The sequence below is a fragment of the Triturus cristatus genome, unplaced genomic scaffold (assembly GCF_964204655.1).
Source record: "Triturus cristatus unplaced genomic scaffold, aTriCri1.1 SCAFFOLD_168, whole genome shotgun sequence".
Classification (NCBI taxonomy): Eukaryota; Metazoa; Chordata; class Amphibia; order Caudata; family Salamandridae; genus Triturus; species Triturus cristatus.
In genome coordinates, this window is record NW_028187305.1 from 3,144 (window position 1) to 21,943 (window position 18,800).

At 46.2% G+C, this 18,800-nt stretch overlaps 1 protein-coding gene across 1 annotated transcript in view; it reads right to left on the reverse strand.

The window, feature by feature from the left end:
• Window positions 1-15,822: 15,822 nt before the first annotated feature.
• LOC146771975 (E3 ubiquitin-protein ligase TRIM39-like) overlaps window positions 15,823-18,800 on the reverse strand; it is a 78,836-nt gene continuing 75,858 nt past the window's right edge. Inside the window, exon 7 of the mRNA XM_085640243.1 lies at window positions 15,823-17,419. Coding sequence (XP_085496369.1) covers window positions 16,905-17,419 — 515 coding nt within the window. The 3' untranslated portion in view covers window positions 15,823-16,904. The remainder of the gene's footprint in view (window positions 17,420-18,800) is intronic.

Below are 18,800 nucleotides of genomic sequence, written 5' to 3' on the forward strand. Positions count from 1 at the left end.
GTCATATATTTTTTTCTGATTTTGAAATGATAATTTATCGTCTACATAAAATCCAAAATATTTGTAGCATGATACATTCTCTAACAGATTACCTTTAAGTCTAATGTTGTGATTCAAGGCTGTTTGGCTTGTAAAAAGCATTGATTTAGTTTTGTAAATATTGAGTTCCAGTTTCTTTACTGACAGAAATTCAGAGAGTTCATTTAGTAGTCTTGTCAAGCCTACCTTTGTCAAGCTCAAAAGAACTATATCATCTGCGTAGGCAAGATGCAACAATTGTAGTTTGCCCAACTTCGGTGAATGCAAATTAATTCCATCAAGCTTTCTCGATAGGTCTGAGATAAATAAATGAAATAGGTGCAGGGCCAGCACGCACCCCTGTTTCAGTCCTGTGTTGGTATGCACTTTTTTGGATATTCTAGCTCCATTTCCAAGCTTCACCCCTCAATATTCTCTCAGGTAAATTCCAAGATTTTAATTTAGACCATATAAGTTTCCGGTCTATGCTGTCAAAGGCAGCATTTAAGTCTATGTAACACAGGTGAAGATCCTGTTTTCTGCTTTTGCATTTTTCAGCAATCAGTGTAATTGACAGGATATTCGAGGTAGTTCCGATGCCCTTTCTAAATCCTGTTTGATGTTTTGGTATTAAGTTACATTCTCTTGACCAGTCAGCTAGATCTTTAAGGATTAGTGAGGCAAAATATATATATTTTTTTTTTAAGTCTTTCCTTTTTTTATTTACCAATCTAAGTACTGTCCACCATCTTCCATCTGTCAATAAAAAACACAAAAAAGAAAATGTTGCCTGTATAGGCGCTCCTACAGAATGATGTGACCAGCAATAGTGGCTGCGCCATGCCATCGCACCTCTTTTTTTTTTTTTTTTTGCCATTGTTACACAGCATTGGCAAGCAGCCCAAAAGGCGATACATATTAGCTTTCTTCCATCTGTCAATAAAAAACACAAAAAAGAAAATGTTGCCTGTATAGGCGCTTCTACAGAATGATGTGACCAGCAATAGTGGCTGCGCCATGCCATCACGCCTTTTTTTAAAAAATTTTTTTATTTTTTGCCATTGTTGCACAGCATTGGCAAGCAGCCCAAAAGGCGATACATATTAGCTTTGCCAAGGTTTGTTCTTCATGCTAATTTAATTGTGTAGATGGCTTGGTAGTCCATTAGATTACCTCATTATTATTTTTTTATATATCTTTTTATTGACTTTCACAACAATCATCCTTGTAAGTAAAAGGGGAGACATTAACATTTCTCGTATGCAGCATCTGTCATATACAATTACAACAATTCTGCAGCGTGTCACAACCGTATCCCTGAGCATCTGAGAAAGTTCGTAAATTGCACTGCAAGAGTTCTTGAAAATTGTGGAATAGGTCCATTTCTGTAAAGCAATATGTAAATTTGCAACTCACTCGCCTTCACCAGAAAACAGTCATTATATATATTATTCGGTTTACAAAATCAGTCCTCTCAATTTATAACTATTCTACCATATCAAACTTACCCACCCTCTTTCTCCCCGTAAACCCGGCTAAAACTTCCCAATAGCAATATATTCACTTGCCCAGGACATGGTCCTGCATGTACGTATCCTCCACAGGTATTCCTGCGTGCACCCTGCACCCCTGTATAATTAAGAAGCCCACTACTGTTATGGACCTGTGCGATCTCTAGCCATGGACTGGGGCTCGGGCAGATGTTAGCATGGTCCCTCAATAAGATAATATGTCAATCGCGGCGTATTCCTCCAACATTGCATTCCAATCCGTAGATAACGGTGTTTTACGTAAGCCCCTGTATTCTACTCTTTGTAGTTCAGCCCCCTCCGCTCTACCCCACCTGACCATTTCCGCAGTGAGGCAAAATACTTGGCTTCAACGTCCTGTAAGGCAATTAGCCTATAATTTTTAGGATTGTATCTGTCACCTCCTTTGTAAATAGGGGTAATGATTGATCCCTGCCACCTTTCTGGAACTTGATTAATTTCTACGTCAGTATAAAGTTTCTCTAAGCCCGAGCTCCAGTACTCCGAATCATGTCTAAAAGTGGCTTGCGGAATGCCATTCGGGCCAGGAGCTCCATCACTTTTGCCTTTCTTTATTATATTTGTTATTTCTTCTGTTGTGTAAGTCGATTGCTTTGTCTGTCACATCTGATCATTCTCAATGGTCCGCGTTGCTATCACCAATTGACAAGCGTCCACGTCTTGGAGCTGTTTTTCTTTAAATTTATCCCTGAGGAAATTAACCCATTCCTGCTCTTGTATGTACAATGTTAAGGCGTTTCGAAGTCTCGACAGGTTGTTTATTGTCTGCCAGAATTTATTCGAATTTGAATGTCTCACATTGTAAATTAGTTTGGACCAGAAACTCTCTGCTTTCACTTTTTTAAATTCCCATATTCTCTTTTTGAATAGTTTTTTCAGTTGTTGAAATGTTTTCCAGCATGTCCCCTTGGATTTGTCTAAACGCAAATTCTTTTGTGCTTTTCTTAGTTCTCTCTTTAGCATTTGTAAATCATTTGGTAGATTTTTTTATATGATCATATCTTTTAACCCTTATTTCTGGGGCTTTCATTATTTTTGCTAATTTATTTAGAAATTGCAACCAAGCTTGTATTCTGTTCTTGGGTGCTGTTGTTTGATCTGCCATGAGACCCTTTATAGTTAAAAACAAATCTGTTTTGGTTGTGTTTGTGCATTTCAGACGTTTTAAATTAATTGAGGTAATTTCGCCCTCTAGGGAAATAGTAAATTGAAATCTTGGTATGTTTAGATTAAAGATGACGTACTGCATTGTGTGATCACTCAAGGTGGTGTACTCTATGTAGAAGCAAGCTAATGTTGGCAACAATGGAAAATCTAGTGATATGTTTTTTCCGGTGGGCGATCTTCGTCCGTTCTTCCATTAAGCACCCACATACCTTGAACTCAAGATCTGTTACTAATTGCTGACCAATACAGTCCACATGACAAATCCCAGCATGATGTTGCTGTGGAACACACAAAAACGAGTTATCTGCTGTTAAAATATCATCTTCATCCCGCATACATATCAGATTGGAATTTAAATCTCCTGTCACTATTAGGTTCCAAGTAGGCTCACTACACCGCAGTCTTGATATTGTTTTAATTAGAAGGGAGTTTTTCTCCTTTTTTATTTGAGCCGTCAGTTGTGTGTAGTAATTAATTAGTAGCATCGTTTTACCTCTACTTGTGTATTGATCGGAGAATTTTACAAGTTGTATACTGGGATACGGTGATTTCAGCTGTTCCGTTGTTATTTTTATGGCTGTGGATACAAATACTATCAATCCTCCTTCTGCCCGACCATAATGCTTAAATTCTTCTGCAGCTACTGTGTGGTTGGTATAACCGGCTATTGAAATCTCTTCCTGCGACCAAGTTTCTTACAGGGCTATTATATCGCAATCTCCCCACTCCTTAAGTGGAAGGCCTTCATCGAGTAATCGCCTGCCTCCAGCTATGTTCCAAGATAGCATGTGTATTGCATTTGTTTCAGAGGTGGTAACCATAGCTCTCTTATGTCCGACACCCCTTTTGTTGTTTAGTATACTGGGTAGCCAGTTCCATTGATCTTGGTTTTGTTCAGTCTCCCCATGTGCTCCTTTTACTGATCCATCTGGGGTCTGGGCTGTATCACCCCTACCCTTTGCATTATGTAAAATTGAGTAAACCTGTGCGGGAACTTCCTTTTGATTTGTTATCCTTTATGTGTCCTTCTTTTCAGTTTCTTTCAGCGGGAATGGATAACGAGGTCTTACCGGTGCTATTAATTGAATACCCCAGGCGTAAAATTGATCAGAGCTACTTAGTATTAGCTTTGCTAACTCCGGCGTCTGCCATGTAGTTAATGTTTGTTCTTTTGTTGTATTATCTCCTGGGAGAAATTGGACTGCTACCAGATCTGACGGTTATATGTGTTTGAGTTCCCGAATTTCTGCCATGAGTTTCATGATAGTGCCACTATTTAAGATGTCACAATTTCCCTGCGTTTCATATTCTGGGGTCCATATTAGCTGGTGAGTTACCTGGGCACTAGTTGTCATTCCCCTTCTTATGTCTTTGTCCTCCATACTCTTAGTCTGAGATTTGACTTGGTTGGGAATACAGATGCTCAGTTGACCGTAAGAGGGACATTGCTGCTTGGTTTCTATAGGATTTTGAGGTGATGCTGTGGTACCTTGAACTGCCATTTCTTTTACTGGAAGACGAGGTAAAGAAGTTGTGTTTACTTTCTCAGCATATGGAATTGCCTCAGTAGCAGATTTCCAGTCATTAGTATGAGTAGGTTCCCTGGTTACCACTAACTCCGTTCTTAGTTCTTGAGTGCTTGACAAGGTATCTATCTTCATTGCGACTCGTCGTTTTGGAGTGTTTAAAATATCCTCTGAGTTGTCCCTTTCTTCTCCTGCTTCCTCCTTATTTTCATTTTTATGTTGCTGTGTAGATGAGAACAGGTCATGTTTTCCAGGCTTATTGCTATTTACTACAGTGTTTAATTCTTCATATGCTCTATCCCTTTCTTCTTGCTTTACTATGGCGACTACATGTTTACCCTTTGACTCCGTTTTCTTGGGGTACTTGGGTGATGCTAGCGAGCACTCCTCGATTTCCTTTATAATTGTATTGTTAATGTAATTTCTGAGGACTTCCTCTTTTTCCTTTTTTATACCTTTGAGTTCTTCACTGGGAGTGTTTTCATTGCTTAAGGCACTGTCCTGTGTTGATTCAGGACAATATTCTCCTTAGGGCTCACCTGCTGCTGCTTTAGCAAAGATGGAATATACTCTTGCCTTGCTGCTGTTTAGGTTCATTCGTTCTCTTTCTTGCTTTCCTTTCCTTCTTCTTTTGCCTTCTAGATTGAGGCCTCATCTTTTCAGGTTGCTCAGTTATGACGCCTTGATTAGTTCTCAACACAGTATCCGTCTCAGCAGGTGAAATTTGAAATTCTTTCTTTTGCTCTTGATTTACCTTTAAAGGGGCCTGTGCATGATTCTGATTTATAATTTCCTCTGATTTCAGTGTATTTGCGGTCTCCAAGTTAACAGCCGGCAAAACCAAGCGCTTATTCAAGCAAAGTATCTGTTCCATTATTGTTGGTAAAAAACCTAGTTTGTCTATTATTGGTCCACATGTGCAAGTTGATTCCCGTGGTGAGTAAATTGGTTGTACTCTGTTTATTAAATGTGCTATATCTTCAAGCTTTGTATTTATTCCAGCTATATATGATGCGATGATATTTATGAGGTCTATCTGTATATCCAATTTATCCGACTGCATTATCAGCGTTGCTGTCGACATTTGCAGTGCTTGCAGTACTGATGGAATTACTTCTGTTTGCCCATTTTTATTGCTTTCGATGTTATTTGTCCCTTTTTCTGCAATTCTCCAGATTTATTTGTTGGGTTTGAATGAACTTTGGCTCCGAGATCAGATGTTTTGCCATTTCCTCACGCTTGGTTTGGACTGAGCGTCTGTTTTTTCTCTTCATCCCTTCCTTGGGCCTCCGCATGTGCCACATGTGTGTCTTCCACAGGTTTGCTCACCCGTGAGGCGACCAACTCCTCATTCTCGTTTCCATCCTCGTTTCCTTCCACCTTCATCTCCTGTCTAACTTCCACCTGTTTACTCGCCCTTGAGTCGTCCAATCAGTTAGCGATAGGCCATGACTTGACCAAAGGTGTGCTAGGTCATCTATGTTTGATTGCGAGTCATATCGGGTAACTTCTTGTCCTTGCTCAGCAGTGTGTAAGAAATAGTTGCTCGATCTAATCGGGTCGTCTGGCTTATGCGTTGTAGCCGAACTATGTGGCGTGCTTCCCCGTGGATATTACTTGAGGCAGGTAGTAAATTGCGATGTTGATGTTCCAGACTGATACTGATGTCGCTTCCTTTAACATGTACTGTTGCTGTTTTTAAAATAGCACTATATGATGGAAATACCCAGACTAGACTTTTCTTATCTTGGGTCTCTAGGTTCTCTGTTTGCTCGGGTCCCGTGTTTCAATGGAGTTTAGATTTGAGTTTGATGTTAATCTCTTTATTTAAAAAAAATAATAAATTGTTGCATATTTATATAGCGCGAACTCGACCCAAAGGTATTGGAGCACTTTACACGAGCACCGTATTTACATTACACATTCAGGCACGGGGAGATTAAGTGATTTGCCCAGAATCACAGGATGTGGACGCGACCTCGAGGCTCGAACCCTGGTTTCCAGCACCAAGGTCGGCAGTCTAGCCGACGGACCACATCCTCTCCCCTTTAGAGTAGGTTCTTCAGGTAGGTCCCCCCCCTTGATGTATCCATTGTGCTATTTTTTGGGGTGCCAACGGGGTCATCAGACCTGACGTTTCTCCAAGTGTAGCACAGAGAGATGAACCAGGGTCCTTTAAGAAGTGAAATCTTGAATTTTGCTTTGTTGTTCTGTTTAATATTGATTTTTCAAACATAGACGCAATAGGTGAGATTAACAAGCTCTTCAATGTGGAACTCCCACTATTTACTGTTGCTGGTTTGTCGCCTTTTTTCCCTTTGGCGAGTCTTTTTTGCGTGACCGCTTTCTCTCCCAATGCCTTCCTCAACCTGCCTGATCGCATTGCTGTAATTTAGATAGTGTGTATTGAGCTGGGCACTCCGGAGAGCCTGCAAGCCGCTTCTTAGGTCACTTCTGCACACGTACAGTGCACTCGATCCACTACCAACGGTGGCTGAGGGCCCGATTCACAGAACTAACTTAAGACAAAATCCCAAACTTAGTACCATTTTGGTATTCACAGAAGGCACTTACTCATTTCGGTATTCACAGAAGTTAGGGCTCCTAAATTTAGGACTCTTAAATGCCTTCTGTGAATACCGAAAGTCTTAACGTTAGGATTTTTCTCAGTTTAGGAGTTGTAAAGTCAGGACTCCTAACTTCTGTGAATACTGAAATGAGTAAGTGCCTTCTGTGGATACCAAAATGGTAGTAAGTTTGGGATTTTGTCTTAAGTTAGCTCTGTGAATCGGGCCTTGAGTTCTTTGTCCACTGTTTTTGCTGTTACTGTTGGATGTCACCCTCCAGGAGACACTCCAGACATATGCCACTTCCTTCCTGGTGGAAGTGTACTTCAGGCGGAACCAGGCTGCTCTCTGCTTTTGTTCTTGCTTACTCTACTCCATCTGCTCGGTCACAATCACTATTGCGGTAGAGGCGCAATACAACAACAACAGCAACGTACTGTCAGAAGGCTGTCATGGGGCTACCCTGGGGCCGAGCTACTTTCTGCTCCCCAGCCTCTGCTCCTACCCCCTGCGTCACTGCCAATCACTCAGTCACTCCACAGCGCACTTCACAGCGCCGGGAGGCTCTCCTGGGGATTTCACACCCTGCAGAACCCGGGGCTATAGTCCGCGCTCCCAGGCCCCCACCACACACCTCCACCTCCGTTAGACCTTTTTTTACAGACCTGGGAAATGCTGGGTAATGCTGCTGGGTACTGCGGGAGCCGCGGTACTGAGCCGAGTTTCAGGTAGTACCAGGTAGTGCTCTCGCACAGGCGGGGCCGGCAGTCTTTCCGGCGAGCGAGCAGCGGCGGCAACGCAACACTGTCCCGCCTAGTCCAGCTCCAGCTCGGCACCGCTCCGTGGCGGCTCTCACTCAGGCCTCACTCGGCCCCACAGCTGTGCCCGCTCTCCTCTCGTCGAGCCCGCAATTGCAGGTGGGTGGGTACGAGCTAGGGTGACCACCTGTCCGTAAATTTCACAGACAGTCCGTAATTTCGGCCGTCTGTCCGTTGTCTGTGAAGGATTCTTTAACGGACGCTATTTGTCCATAATTTTAACTGGGCACCGGTCGCACCACCCTAAAGCCGGCACAGCTTCCACCCATCTCCCTGCTTGACTCCGATGCAGTACCAAAGCTCAGATCCCCAGCAGCATTGGAAAGGCACAGCGGGATGGCCACCCTCACACCTTCCGCCCTTCATGAGCTGTTAAGAGGTGTTTGAAGGTGACTGAGAGGGAGGGGCTGCAGCTTCAAGAGCAGGGGCATCTATTCAGATGCAAAGAGCCCTGAATGCGCCATGTATCTGCAATTAAGCGGGACTTCACACATTCCCTTTCTGCTCCGGGGCCCCAAACACCCTAGAACCGGCCCTGATTACACCAGGCAGCACGTGGTTCTCTTCACAGAGCTTAATTACTGTCACTAAATTGTAAGCAAACCTCGGTTCTTCAAACATGCAGTCTATAATGTAATAAAATAAAGAAACGGCACAATCGCACCCACTCTGATTAACAAAGTATGGAGGACAATCAGTTAAATCAGTTTTCTTGGAGTATCTCCTTTAAGTACTGTACATCACAGTGGGGGATGACAAAACTAACATTTTGGAAAGAGAGCCTGTTGTCTCGTGGTCTTGTCCAGGAGGGGGTGAGGAGCCCTACCCCACCCTGGAAGAGACCAAGATGACCTAGAATACTGCATGCCCACCCCTGTGCCCACCCTGGTGGATCCTGTTCTCCCTCCTGTGAAGACTCCTGCCCAACCCCCCCAGTGATGGCTCCTGTCCCCCCCATGCGGTGGCTCCTGCTCCCCCTGTGATGGCTCCTGTCCCCCCCCCTGTGGTGGATCCTGTCTCCGCCCTGGGTGGCTTCTGTCCCAGTCCTGGAATGGCTCCCGCAGTGAGGGTGAAGTTCTTGATGGGCCTCTTCTCAAAAAGGCTCAGCTCAAAATGAATATGAAAAGGTGGGCGAGTGAGTAAGTGAAGGGATGGCTGGATGAATTAGTGAAAGGGTGAATGGATGAATGAACGATTGAATAGATGGATAATGAGAGAGGATGGATGGATTGATGAGTGAGTGGAAAGATGGATGAAAGAAAACATAAATAGCTGGATGTATGGATGGAAGGGTAGCTGGATGGGTAAAAGGGTGGATGGATGAGTGAAAGGATGGATGAGTGAAAAGGTGGATGATGAGTGAGTGGGTGGGTGGATGGATGAGTGAAATGATGGATGGATTGAAGAATTGATAAGTGCAAGGGTGAATGGATGGACGGATGAGTAAAAGGGTGGATGTAAGGATGGATGAGTGAGTGAAAGGGAGGGTAGATCGACAAAAGGATGAATAGATGAGTGAAGGAGTGAAAGGATAGATGGATGAGAGAAAGGATGGATGAGTGATAGGGTCAATGGATGGATTCATGAGTGGATGAGTAGATGGATGCGTGGGTGGATGGAACGAAGGATGGCTAAGTGAAAGGATGGCTGGATGGGTGAAAGGGTAAATGGCTGGATGGATGAGTGAATGGATGGATGGGTGGAAGAGTGGATGGATGAGTGTACAGATGGATAGGGTGAAAGGATGGATGGATGAGTGAAAGGAGGGATGAAGGGATGGATGAGTGAAATGATAGATGGAAGGATACATGATGGATAGGTTTGCAAATGGTTGAATATGTTTGGATATGGCTGGGCCTACTTATAGTACTTATATACTATTGCGCGGCCTCCTCTGATGTGTCTGTAAAACTTACCTATTGTCCTGAAGTTTTGTCCTGAATTTTGACCTCCTGTCCTGAATTTGTGTTCTCAATTTTGACCCTTAGTCCTGAATTTTTGCACTCACCGTCCTGAATTTGCACCTTAGTACGAGCATGGCTGGTGTGTGCACGCCGAACCGACCCCCGCTCGCTTGGGTGCCTGCGGGTCTCGGTTCTCGGTTTCCCGGTTCTTGATTCAGGGTTCAAGAGCTTAGTGGCTTTCTGGCTGGATAGTGGCTCAAACTCGCTGCGTTCCGCTCTCCACTTCGTCTCTCCGCTCTCCACTTCTCGTTGTAAAATTTGTATTCTTTAGTTAGGTTTGTTGTGTCTGAAATGGAAGCATGAACAGTCTACGAACCCAAGCAAATGTCCGAATTCCGTCGTCCGTTCTAAGATTCACGGTTATAGGACTAGTTTAGCTGGTTACTTGCTCTCCGAAAGGTCGCATTCTGGAGCTGTCGCTCGTCCCCTAATGCCTCTCTGTGTCCATCAGTTGCCTTTTACGTTGGGCCTACCATATGGTGGTCTTTTTTCATAATAATATTATGGCAGCGCCGTTACTAAAGCAGATGTTGGCTCCTGTCTGAGCTACAGTGAAAGCGTCTCATTTGACTGCAGCTTTGAACAAGAAAAAAACTGCATTCGTGGTCGAGAGTAAGTGATGCTGCGAATTTTAATAATTATATAGTAGAGTCACTTTATGAGATCGCTCTATTTTTCGTTTTCATTTAGATAATTTTTTATTGATTTTGAGTATATCAAAGAGTTGGAACCTATTAAAATAATCAAACAGAAGCGTTTATCTGGTTTAATGAGTACATCTTGAAGTTAACAAAAAAAAAACGAAAATAGTTTTAACTATTGTATTTTAAAAGAAAAATATTTGGTGTTTTTAATGAGCTGTTAAAGTTTTACTAACTTATTTTTGCGTCAACAAAATTCTCTTTGCCTGCTAGGCTACCAGGGAATCCTTCAATGTCGTTCGGCATCTTTACTCCCTGGAATTCAATCAGAATGTCTTTTCTGTGAATGTGGCGTTTCTCGTTAACATTTACACAATTGAGAAGATGGTGTCATCCAGAGACTATTCATAGCAATTTATCTGCACTTCTAGTATAGCTTCTGTTTACATCCCTTACTAAGTATTCCTCAAATTGGTCAGTTTCTTGTTTGTCTGGTTCTCCTCTAGACCCCCATGCGGCGGACATTTTAAAACGGTCGGTAAATGTCGTAACTCCCACTGTGAGTACAAACATCACTACATTCAGGAGTTGCTTCAATAATGTGGAAAAGGGCCACAGTGAAGACTCTGTTTTACTTTTTTTATTGCCATTTTGCAAGGTACAACATCAGCAGTGGATTTTTCATCTTGTCATACAACAACAAAAACATCACGTGACAACAAGCTACATTGGGAGATACAATTCGTAGACAGAGCAGACGAATATTGTATTACGACAGCATGCACATGGTGACCATATGTCGTACAGTTACACATCGGGATTAGATGACGTATCGCCTTCTTTAGATCTTAAATATAACAGTAGCGGTTCCCAGATATCCTTGGACTTGGAAGTGACGGGCATCTCTTCTGCATACAGTGTTAAAGTGTCACGGCAGTACGTCATATCTGTTAGCCGTTGTGCAGGGGTGGGGCTAGCCTTGCTCTCCCAGTTCATGGTGACTTGACGTTTAGCCAGTAGTTGTGCTATTCTCACTAATTTATGACCCTCTGTTTTATAAAGAATTTTAATACAGATTCTCAGTAGCATAACAACTATCTGCTAGGCCTGGGTGGTGAACTCCGCTCCGTTCGCGGAGTTTGTGGCGTTTTCTGTACTTCGTGCTCCGCGGAGCTCATGAAGTGCAGAAAACTCCGCTCCGCGTAGTGCAGCGAGGATTTTCCCCACTCTCACTTGCGAATGGTAAGTTGGCGAGCGTGAGCTACCGCTCGGGTAGAATTTGCTCCAGAACAGCAGGAAGATCAGCGCGATCCAGGGGAGGCCCCCAAGCACCAGGGGGCCCCCTCTGCACAGCACTTCGAAGAGCTGCTGATAGAGCAGTTAATAATAATAATAATAATATTGATATTTGTAGATCGCGAACAGCTACCTCACGAGGAGGTGTCCCGGCGCTATAGACCGCTGGGGAACCCGTCCTGGCTATCCCTGTGAGATGGTCCCTTTCTGGGTATCTCCAAGGTGAAACCAGGCATCCCCGGCGTCCGTGGGGGGCCGTTGTAGAGATGAGGCAAGCTTAATGCCCAGAGTTGCCGAGTGTGTTCCTGGTTAGAGTAGGTACCGAGGCGCGAATTATTGAATCCGTTTTGACCCTGGTCCACGACCCTGCCGCGTCGGGAATTGAACCCTGGTCCCTGGCCGATTCTCTGCTTACGGGTCTGCCGCCTCTAACCAGTGAGCCACACCTCTCTACTAGTTAATGTGGAGATGGGTCACGTGACTCGCCAGCTGTGACTCACAGCTGTCAATGCTCCGGATTTTGCCGCAAGCCTGGTGGGACTGAAAAGAAATACATTATCAGCAAAAAGAATAGTATTTACTGCTTTAAAAATCTTAAAATGCCGTAGGAGCTTAGACCAGCAGGCGCAACGTCACCTGTCAAGGAAAATTTGTGCCTTTTATTTCGGGCTCAGATAATGAGTCTGTACGTGAGGTCGGTTCTGCTCTGCCTACAGTAGGCATCTGTAGCCCCGACGGCGAGAGTCGGAGAGGTGAGTGGAGCTGGCACGGGGGTGTGGAGTGAGTGAACCAGGTGTACCTGGAATTAGGAAGGAGAAGCTAAGAGCACAGGGGGGGCAGAGGTAGAGATGCAAATCAATGGCGAGAACTGGGGAGTTCGGAGCGACACGCTGTGGCCAGGTAAAGAGGGGGGAGCGTCGGGGGTTTGGTGGACAGTGCCAGCCTATATTTTTCTGTGCTCCCTCCCACCCGCCACTAATTGGCACAGGCTTTGTTCTTGCTTTTCGTTTGTTTGCCACATTACGGTATTTAATTGGGGTCGGTTCCTGGACTGTTCTCTGTGTATTGATTAAGGGGCCAGGCTGGAAGGGGACTGGTCACCGAGAGTGGAGGAGGGTCAGTGCAATCACTCATGAGTCCCTTTGGGCCCAGTAAGCAATAGAAGCTGACAGGAGAGTCAGAGGAGGGGCTGCGAGGTATGTCCATCCTGACCCTTGCTTGGCTGTCAGCCTACAATGAAGTCATCATCCTGGAGGTGCGCGTGCCACGCAAGTCATCATCCTGGAGGTGCGCGTGCCACGCAAGTCATCATCCTGGAGGTGCGCGTGCCACGCAAGTCATCATCCTGGAGGAGCGTGTGCCACGCAAGTCATCATCCTGGAGGTGCGCGTGCCACGCAAGTCATCATCCTGGAGGTGCGCGTGCCACGCAAGTCATCATCCTGGAGGAGCGTGTGCCACGCAAGTCATCATCCTGGAGGTGCGCGTGCCACGCAAGTCATCATCCTGGAGGTGCGCGTGCCACGCAAGTCATCATCCTGGAGGTGCGCGTGCCACGCAAGTCATCATCCTGGAGGTGCGCGTGCCACGCAAGTCATCATCCTGGAGGTGCGCGTGCCACGCAAGTCTTCATCCTGGAGGTGCGCGTGCCACGCAGTCACCATCCTGGAGGTGCACGTGCCACGCAAGTCTTCATCCTGGAGGTGCGCGTGCCACGCAAGTCATCATCCTGGAGGTGCGCGTGCCACGCAGTCAGGGAACAGCTTTTGTTAGTTTCCCTGGAGGATGTCAAGTGGGTGCGGCTCTTAATGCACCTGCCGCCTGGCCCAGGTTTGCCCCACACCACCTGCCCCAGCCTGCCAGTCCCAGAGCCGCCTCTCTATATAGCATGTGCCATCATGCTTGCTTCCGGCTGGCACAATGCTGTCCATTTTGGGGCCTGAGCCCACTAGAGTAACATTTTTTGGGGGGGTATTCTTCCAGCAATGGGCAGAGTGAAGATGCAGGGGCTCTAGGAAGGGGTGCAAGAACAACAAAGCTTCGTTAACAAGTAAATGGTCTTTTAAAGACCTGTGAGGTACTCGGGTGCGGCTGTGTGTGTGCCCGGGAAGCTCTCGGCCCGGGCTGACACACACGATGGGGGGGTCTGAAGCCCTTTGAGCCCAGTGGGCGTTGCGCGCCTGACTGCTGCCAAAGAATCAGAGGACAGGCCTTCATTACTGTGCGACTGGTAAGCAAATGTCCTCTGCGGCTCTTCAAGTAAGTCATGAACACATACAAAGGAGAAGGGGCCAATCAATTAACAGGGAGCAGCCTAACAAACCCCGGCACAGACTGAGAGCCACCATGAGAATATTTGCAGCAATGTAAAAATATGATACAACCTCTTCAAGAGTAAATAAAGGGCATTTCTTAAACTTGCTGAGAGCGCAACGGGTTCCCCTTAAAATGATCACATGATATCACTGCATTGAGAGGAATGTATTAAAACTAATGATTTCAAACTTACGCCTGGAAACGTACCTGCCCGATCCTAGACAGCAATGCCATTAGTGAACACTAAGCAGCGAGCAAAATGTCTTGTGTGCCCTGGATCATAATATGTAGAGGAACATCATAGCATATTAAATCCCACACAGAAGGTTTTTGTACAGAACACATCTTAAATTCTCTTGTTTGAAGGTGTTCTCACATGCGACAATGTAGGAAAGACGGCATGAGGATAAAAAAATCTTTGCCTAGGATCAAACAATTTGTCAAGCGGGGAAGCTGGGATTGGTCCCATTTTTTATAGTTTCACATTGTACATTTTAAATTAGTTACTAGATGGGAATATCTGTTGCTCCTATTTTACATTAAAGGTTTTTGCTTTGACTTTGATACTTATTTCCTGAAAGCAGAACAGTTTTACCTTAAAATGTCAGATTATATCACTGCATTATGAGGCATTTATTAAAACGGATTACACTTCAATTTAAAAGCATTCCCGTCCCCCTCCAACACAACAATGCCATTTGTGAAGTCTAAGAGGCAAGTCAGTTGTCCTTTGTGCCCCATATTATTACAGGGGGGCTACATTAGGGCTTCTTAAATCAAACACATGAGGTTTGTGTACTGTGCATATCTGAAATTCACGTATTTGAAGGTGTTCTCATATGTGGGTATTAGGACAAAATATTGGAAACAAATATCATGGCAAAAATTCCATGTCAAAAATATCGAGGACAAGAATATTGTGTTGGTTATTTTTTATGGGTAAGTAAAGTTTTACTATATATAACTCCACATATATGTACCTTGACAATATCTTCAAGGTATGTAGATCTGGAGTTAAAAATAGTAAATTATACTTACCTGTTGGCACTTACCTACTAAATATTCTTGTCACGGATATGTTTGACACAATATTCTTTCCACACAATATTTGTGCTTTCAATATTCTGTCACTAATCCCATATGCAATAATGAAGAAAAGGCACCATGGGGAAATAAAACATTTGCCTTGGATAACACAGTTCGGTCAAGCAGGGAGCTGGGATTCATCCCAGGTTTCATAGTTTCACATTTGGAGTTTAGAAGCCAGATGGAAATCTATTTCTGTCATCTGTCTGTTTTACATTAGTGGTTAATGCTTTAATTTTAATTCTTAAATCCGGAAATCAGAAGAGTTTCCCCTTAAAATATCAGATTATATCACTGATTTGAGAGAAATGTATTGAAACTGATAGTTTTTAAGCTTCAGCATAAAAACATTCCTAAACCTTCTGCCACTCTCCGCTATGCCACTCTACGCTACGCCACTCCATTCCACTCTATGCCATTCCACTCTATGCCATTCCGCTCTATGCCACTCCACTCCATGCCACTCCACTCTACGCCACTCCACTCTATGCCACTCCACTCCATGCCACTCCACGCCACTCCACTCCACGCCACTCCACTCCACTCTACGCCACTCCAGCATCCACTGGATTACCTTCAGGTAGACTGATGAAAGAAGCTTGGAAGTACATCTCATTGTGCATGCTCTGAGTGACTGCGAGACATCAGTGTGCAGCATTGCACATGCTCATATTTTTAGCGTGGCCCTGGCTTCCTGCTGCCAACAAACAAGCCTTGGCCCTGATGTGTGGCTTCTGCTGTCTGTCAGAAGACAGTGACGACTGAGTACTGCCTCAGGAGCAAACAGGCAGAGGGCAGACATTGATGGTCAGTAAACAAACGGGAAGTTACTCAGCACGGAGTGCTAGAAATAAAGAAAAAATGAATTCGATTTGGAGGGGTGTTGGAACATTTTATGATAAAAATGTGGTATTACAGGTGACATGCACACGTGTGCTAGCAAATATCGTTCTTTATTGGTTATTGCAGCAGAATTCTTCTGAATCTCCAGGAAACGGGTCCGGATTGGAGGACAAGAGGGCGCTCTGCAGATGAAGATGCAGATAGAGACGAACACTGACCACCTGTGCTATAAACCCAACAACTTTACGAGTCATCAAGAGCGGGTTTTGGAGGCTGATTCCGTTGAAATAAATGGAGGATGGGGAATGACTTCATGGTGGGGGGTCATAGTCAAGCATTTTTGAGAATGAAGACAGATTTAAAGAGGATGATATCTTCTAAATCAGAGTGAATTCAGAAGTGTGTTAGAGGAAAAGAATTGTAGCTCAATGGGCAAAGGAATGGTGAATATAATTAAAGAGTGCTGACAGGAGTCCCTATGGAGAAAATGAGATGCTGGTATGGCTTAGTGGCGTAAAAATGGCCCGCGGAGTGCGGGCCCCCCTTCATCACTGTGCACGGGCCCCTAGCCAGAGAGCTCCTGACTGGGTCTGGAGAATAGGGGGCCCCCCTCCATGTACTTTGCAGGGGGGGGCCTCAAGTTTCGTTACGCCACTGGGACGCCTGGTCCCCCTACTGTAGGGGGTGAAGTTCACATTGAGGGGGGCGGGTCAGGCAGGTCCTGTTACACTTTACTGCAATATGTGTCAGGCCGAGGTCCAGGGGCGCCGTCTTCACACATCTGGAGAGGAGGCCACACTCGCGGCACAGCAGCTTCAACAACAAATTACTAAAATACCCCCTGCGGCGTGACCACTCCTCACCTCCCGAAATAAAGGAAGAGCGGTGGAAGAAACTGCCAGGGGCCGCTGGATAACGAGGAATGTGCTTTATTAACAAGACTTTTACCTGGTGACAGTAAAGAATCATTTACTTCACATAATGTCTTTCACATCTGATATGAAATGGCATCATACACGGCTGCTGTAACCAGCGTCAGTGACGTCACATGTCATCCCCGCACCGCTCTCACCGGCGCTGCTGACACTCTCTTCACTCCCCCCCCCCCCCCCCTCACAGCAGGATCCGCAACCCTCCCTGGTTGAGACCTGGACTGAAGAAGGGCCGCAGGGTGGGGGGGAAGGAGGCCCCGGAGAAGGTGAAGAGCAGAGACCGGTCATCCACATTATACACCGAGAGCCGGCCCGCCTCATAGTCCAGGAAGAGACCCACAGCCCTGGGGGGCACACGGGGGGTCAGGAGGGTGGGAGGGGAGGGGAAAGCTTTGTATTCACCATCTCTGAGCCACACTGTCCAGAATCCATCCTCAGGCGTTAGTGTGATCCCCCCCTTCCTGCTCGCAGCCTCGTCACACACCCCCAGGTCCCAGGCCGTCTTGCCCCCCACCTCCACCTCCCAGTAATGCCTCCCGGAGCTCAGCCTCTCCCTCCCCAGGACAATGATGCATTCATCGAATCTCTGTTCCGTGTGGGGCCGACCCTGGTCTCTGTCTCCCGTCCTCACGCTTCTTCCGTCCTCGGACAGGACGAGCCAGGGATGAGCGGAGTCCGGATCCAGGGTCACCGCAGCTGCAAGAGACAAACAGAGGTCAGAGGTCATCAACCACTCATAGTAGTAACAATAACTCACCCAACCACGGAGGACCCACAGGCAGGTACTCACAACCAGTGCTAAGTGCCAGGATTGTCATCAGGGGCCACTGCAGCTGGCGCCACACACTGCCCCTGGCCGTCACTGATAGGAACAACACAACTACAGCCATCACACGCCTACAAACACCACTACAACCATCACACGCCTACAAGCACCATTACAACCATCACACGCCTACAAACACCACTACAACCATCACACCCCTACAAACACAACTACAGCCATCACACGCCTACAAACACCACTACAACCATCACACGCCTACAAGCACCATTACAACCATCACACGCCTACAAACACCACTACAACCATCACACGCCTACAAACACCACTACAACCATCCCACCCTACAAGTGTGACAAACCGGATTATACCAGGACTAAGAGTGGCTAGGTCGGCGGGTGATAGTCATTTTTAATGTATATTGAATGAATAATTGATTGCTGTTGTAGTCATCTCGAAATTAGCCAGACCGCATGTGCAAACTGTCACAAGCGCCGGTGCCGAGCACCAGAAACCACACGCTCAAATTAAGCACTCTACCAATAAATCAGGCCTTGCACTATCCGACTGGCCTCTACCAGAAATAAACAGCTCTAATACTGAAGAAAGAAAAGACACAAGCCAGCTCTGGAGAGGAGTCCGAATGGCAGGGTCTGTGGCTCTGCATTGCCGGGCTCTGAAGCACCCAGTGCCTGGTTCTAGACTGCCGGGCTCTGAAGCAGCCAGTGCCCCATTCTAGACTGCCAGGCTCTGAAGCAGCCAGTGCCCCGTTCTAGACTGCCGGGCTCTGAAGCAGCCAGTGCCCCGTTCTAGACTGCCAGGCTCTGAAGCATCCAATGCCTGGTTCTAGACTGCCGGGCTCTGAAGCACCCAGTGCCTGGTTCTAGACTGCCGGGCTCTGAAGCACCCAGTGCCTGGTTCTAGACTGCCGGGCTCTGAAGCACCCAGTGCCTGGTTCTAGACTGCCGGGCCCTGAAGCAGCCAGTGCCTGGTTCTAGACTGCCAGGCTCTGAAGCATCCAATGCCTGGTTCTAAACTGCCGGGCTCTGAAGCAGCCAGTGCCCCGTTCTAGACTGCCAGGCTCTGAAGCATCCAATGCCTGGTTCTAGACTGCCGGGCTCTGAAGCACCAAGTGCCTGGTTCTAGACTGCCGGGCTCTGAAGCACCCAGTGCCTGGTTCTAGACTGCCGGGCTGGTTCTAGACTGCCGGGCTCTAAAGCACCCAGTGCCTGGTTCTAGACTGCCGGGCTCTGAAGCACCCAGTGCCTGGTTCTAGACTGCCGGGCTCTGAAG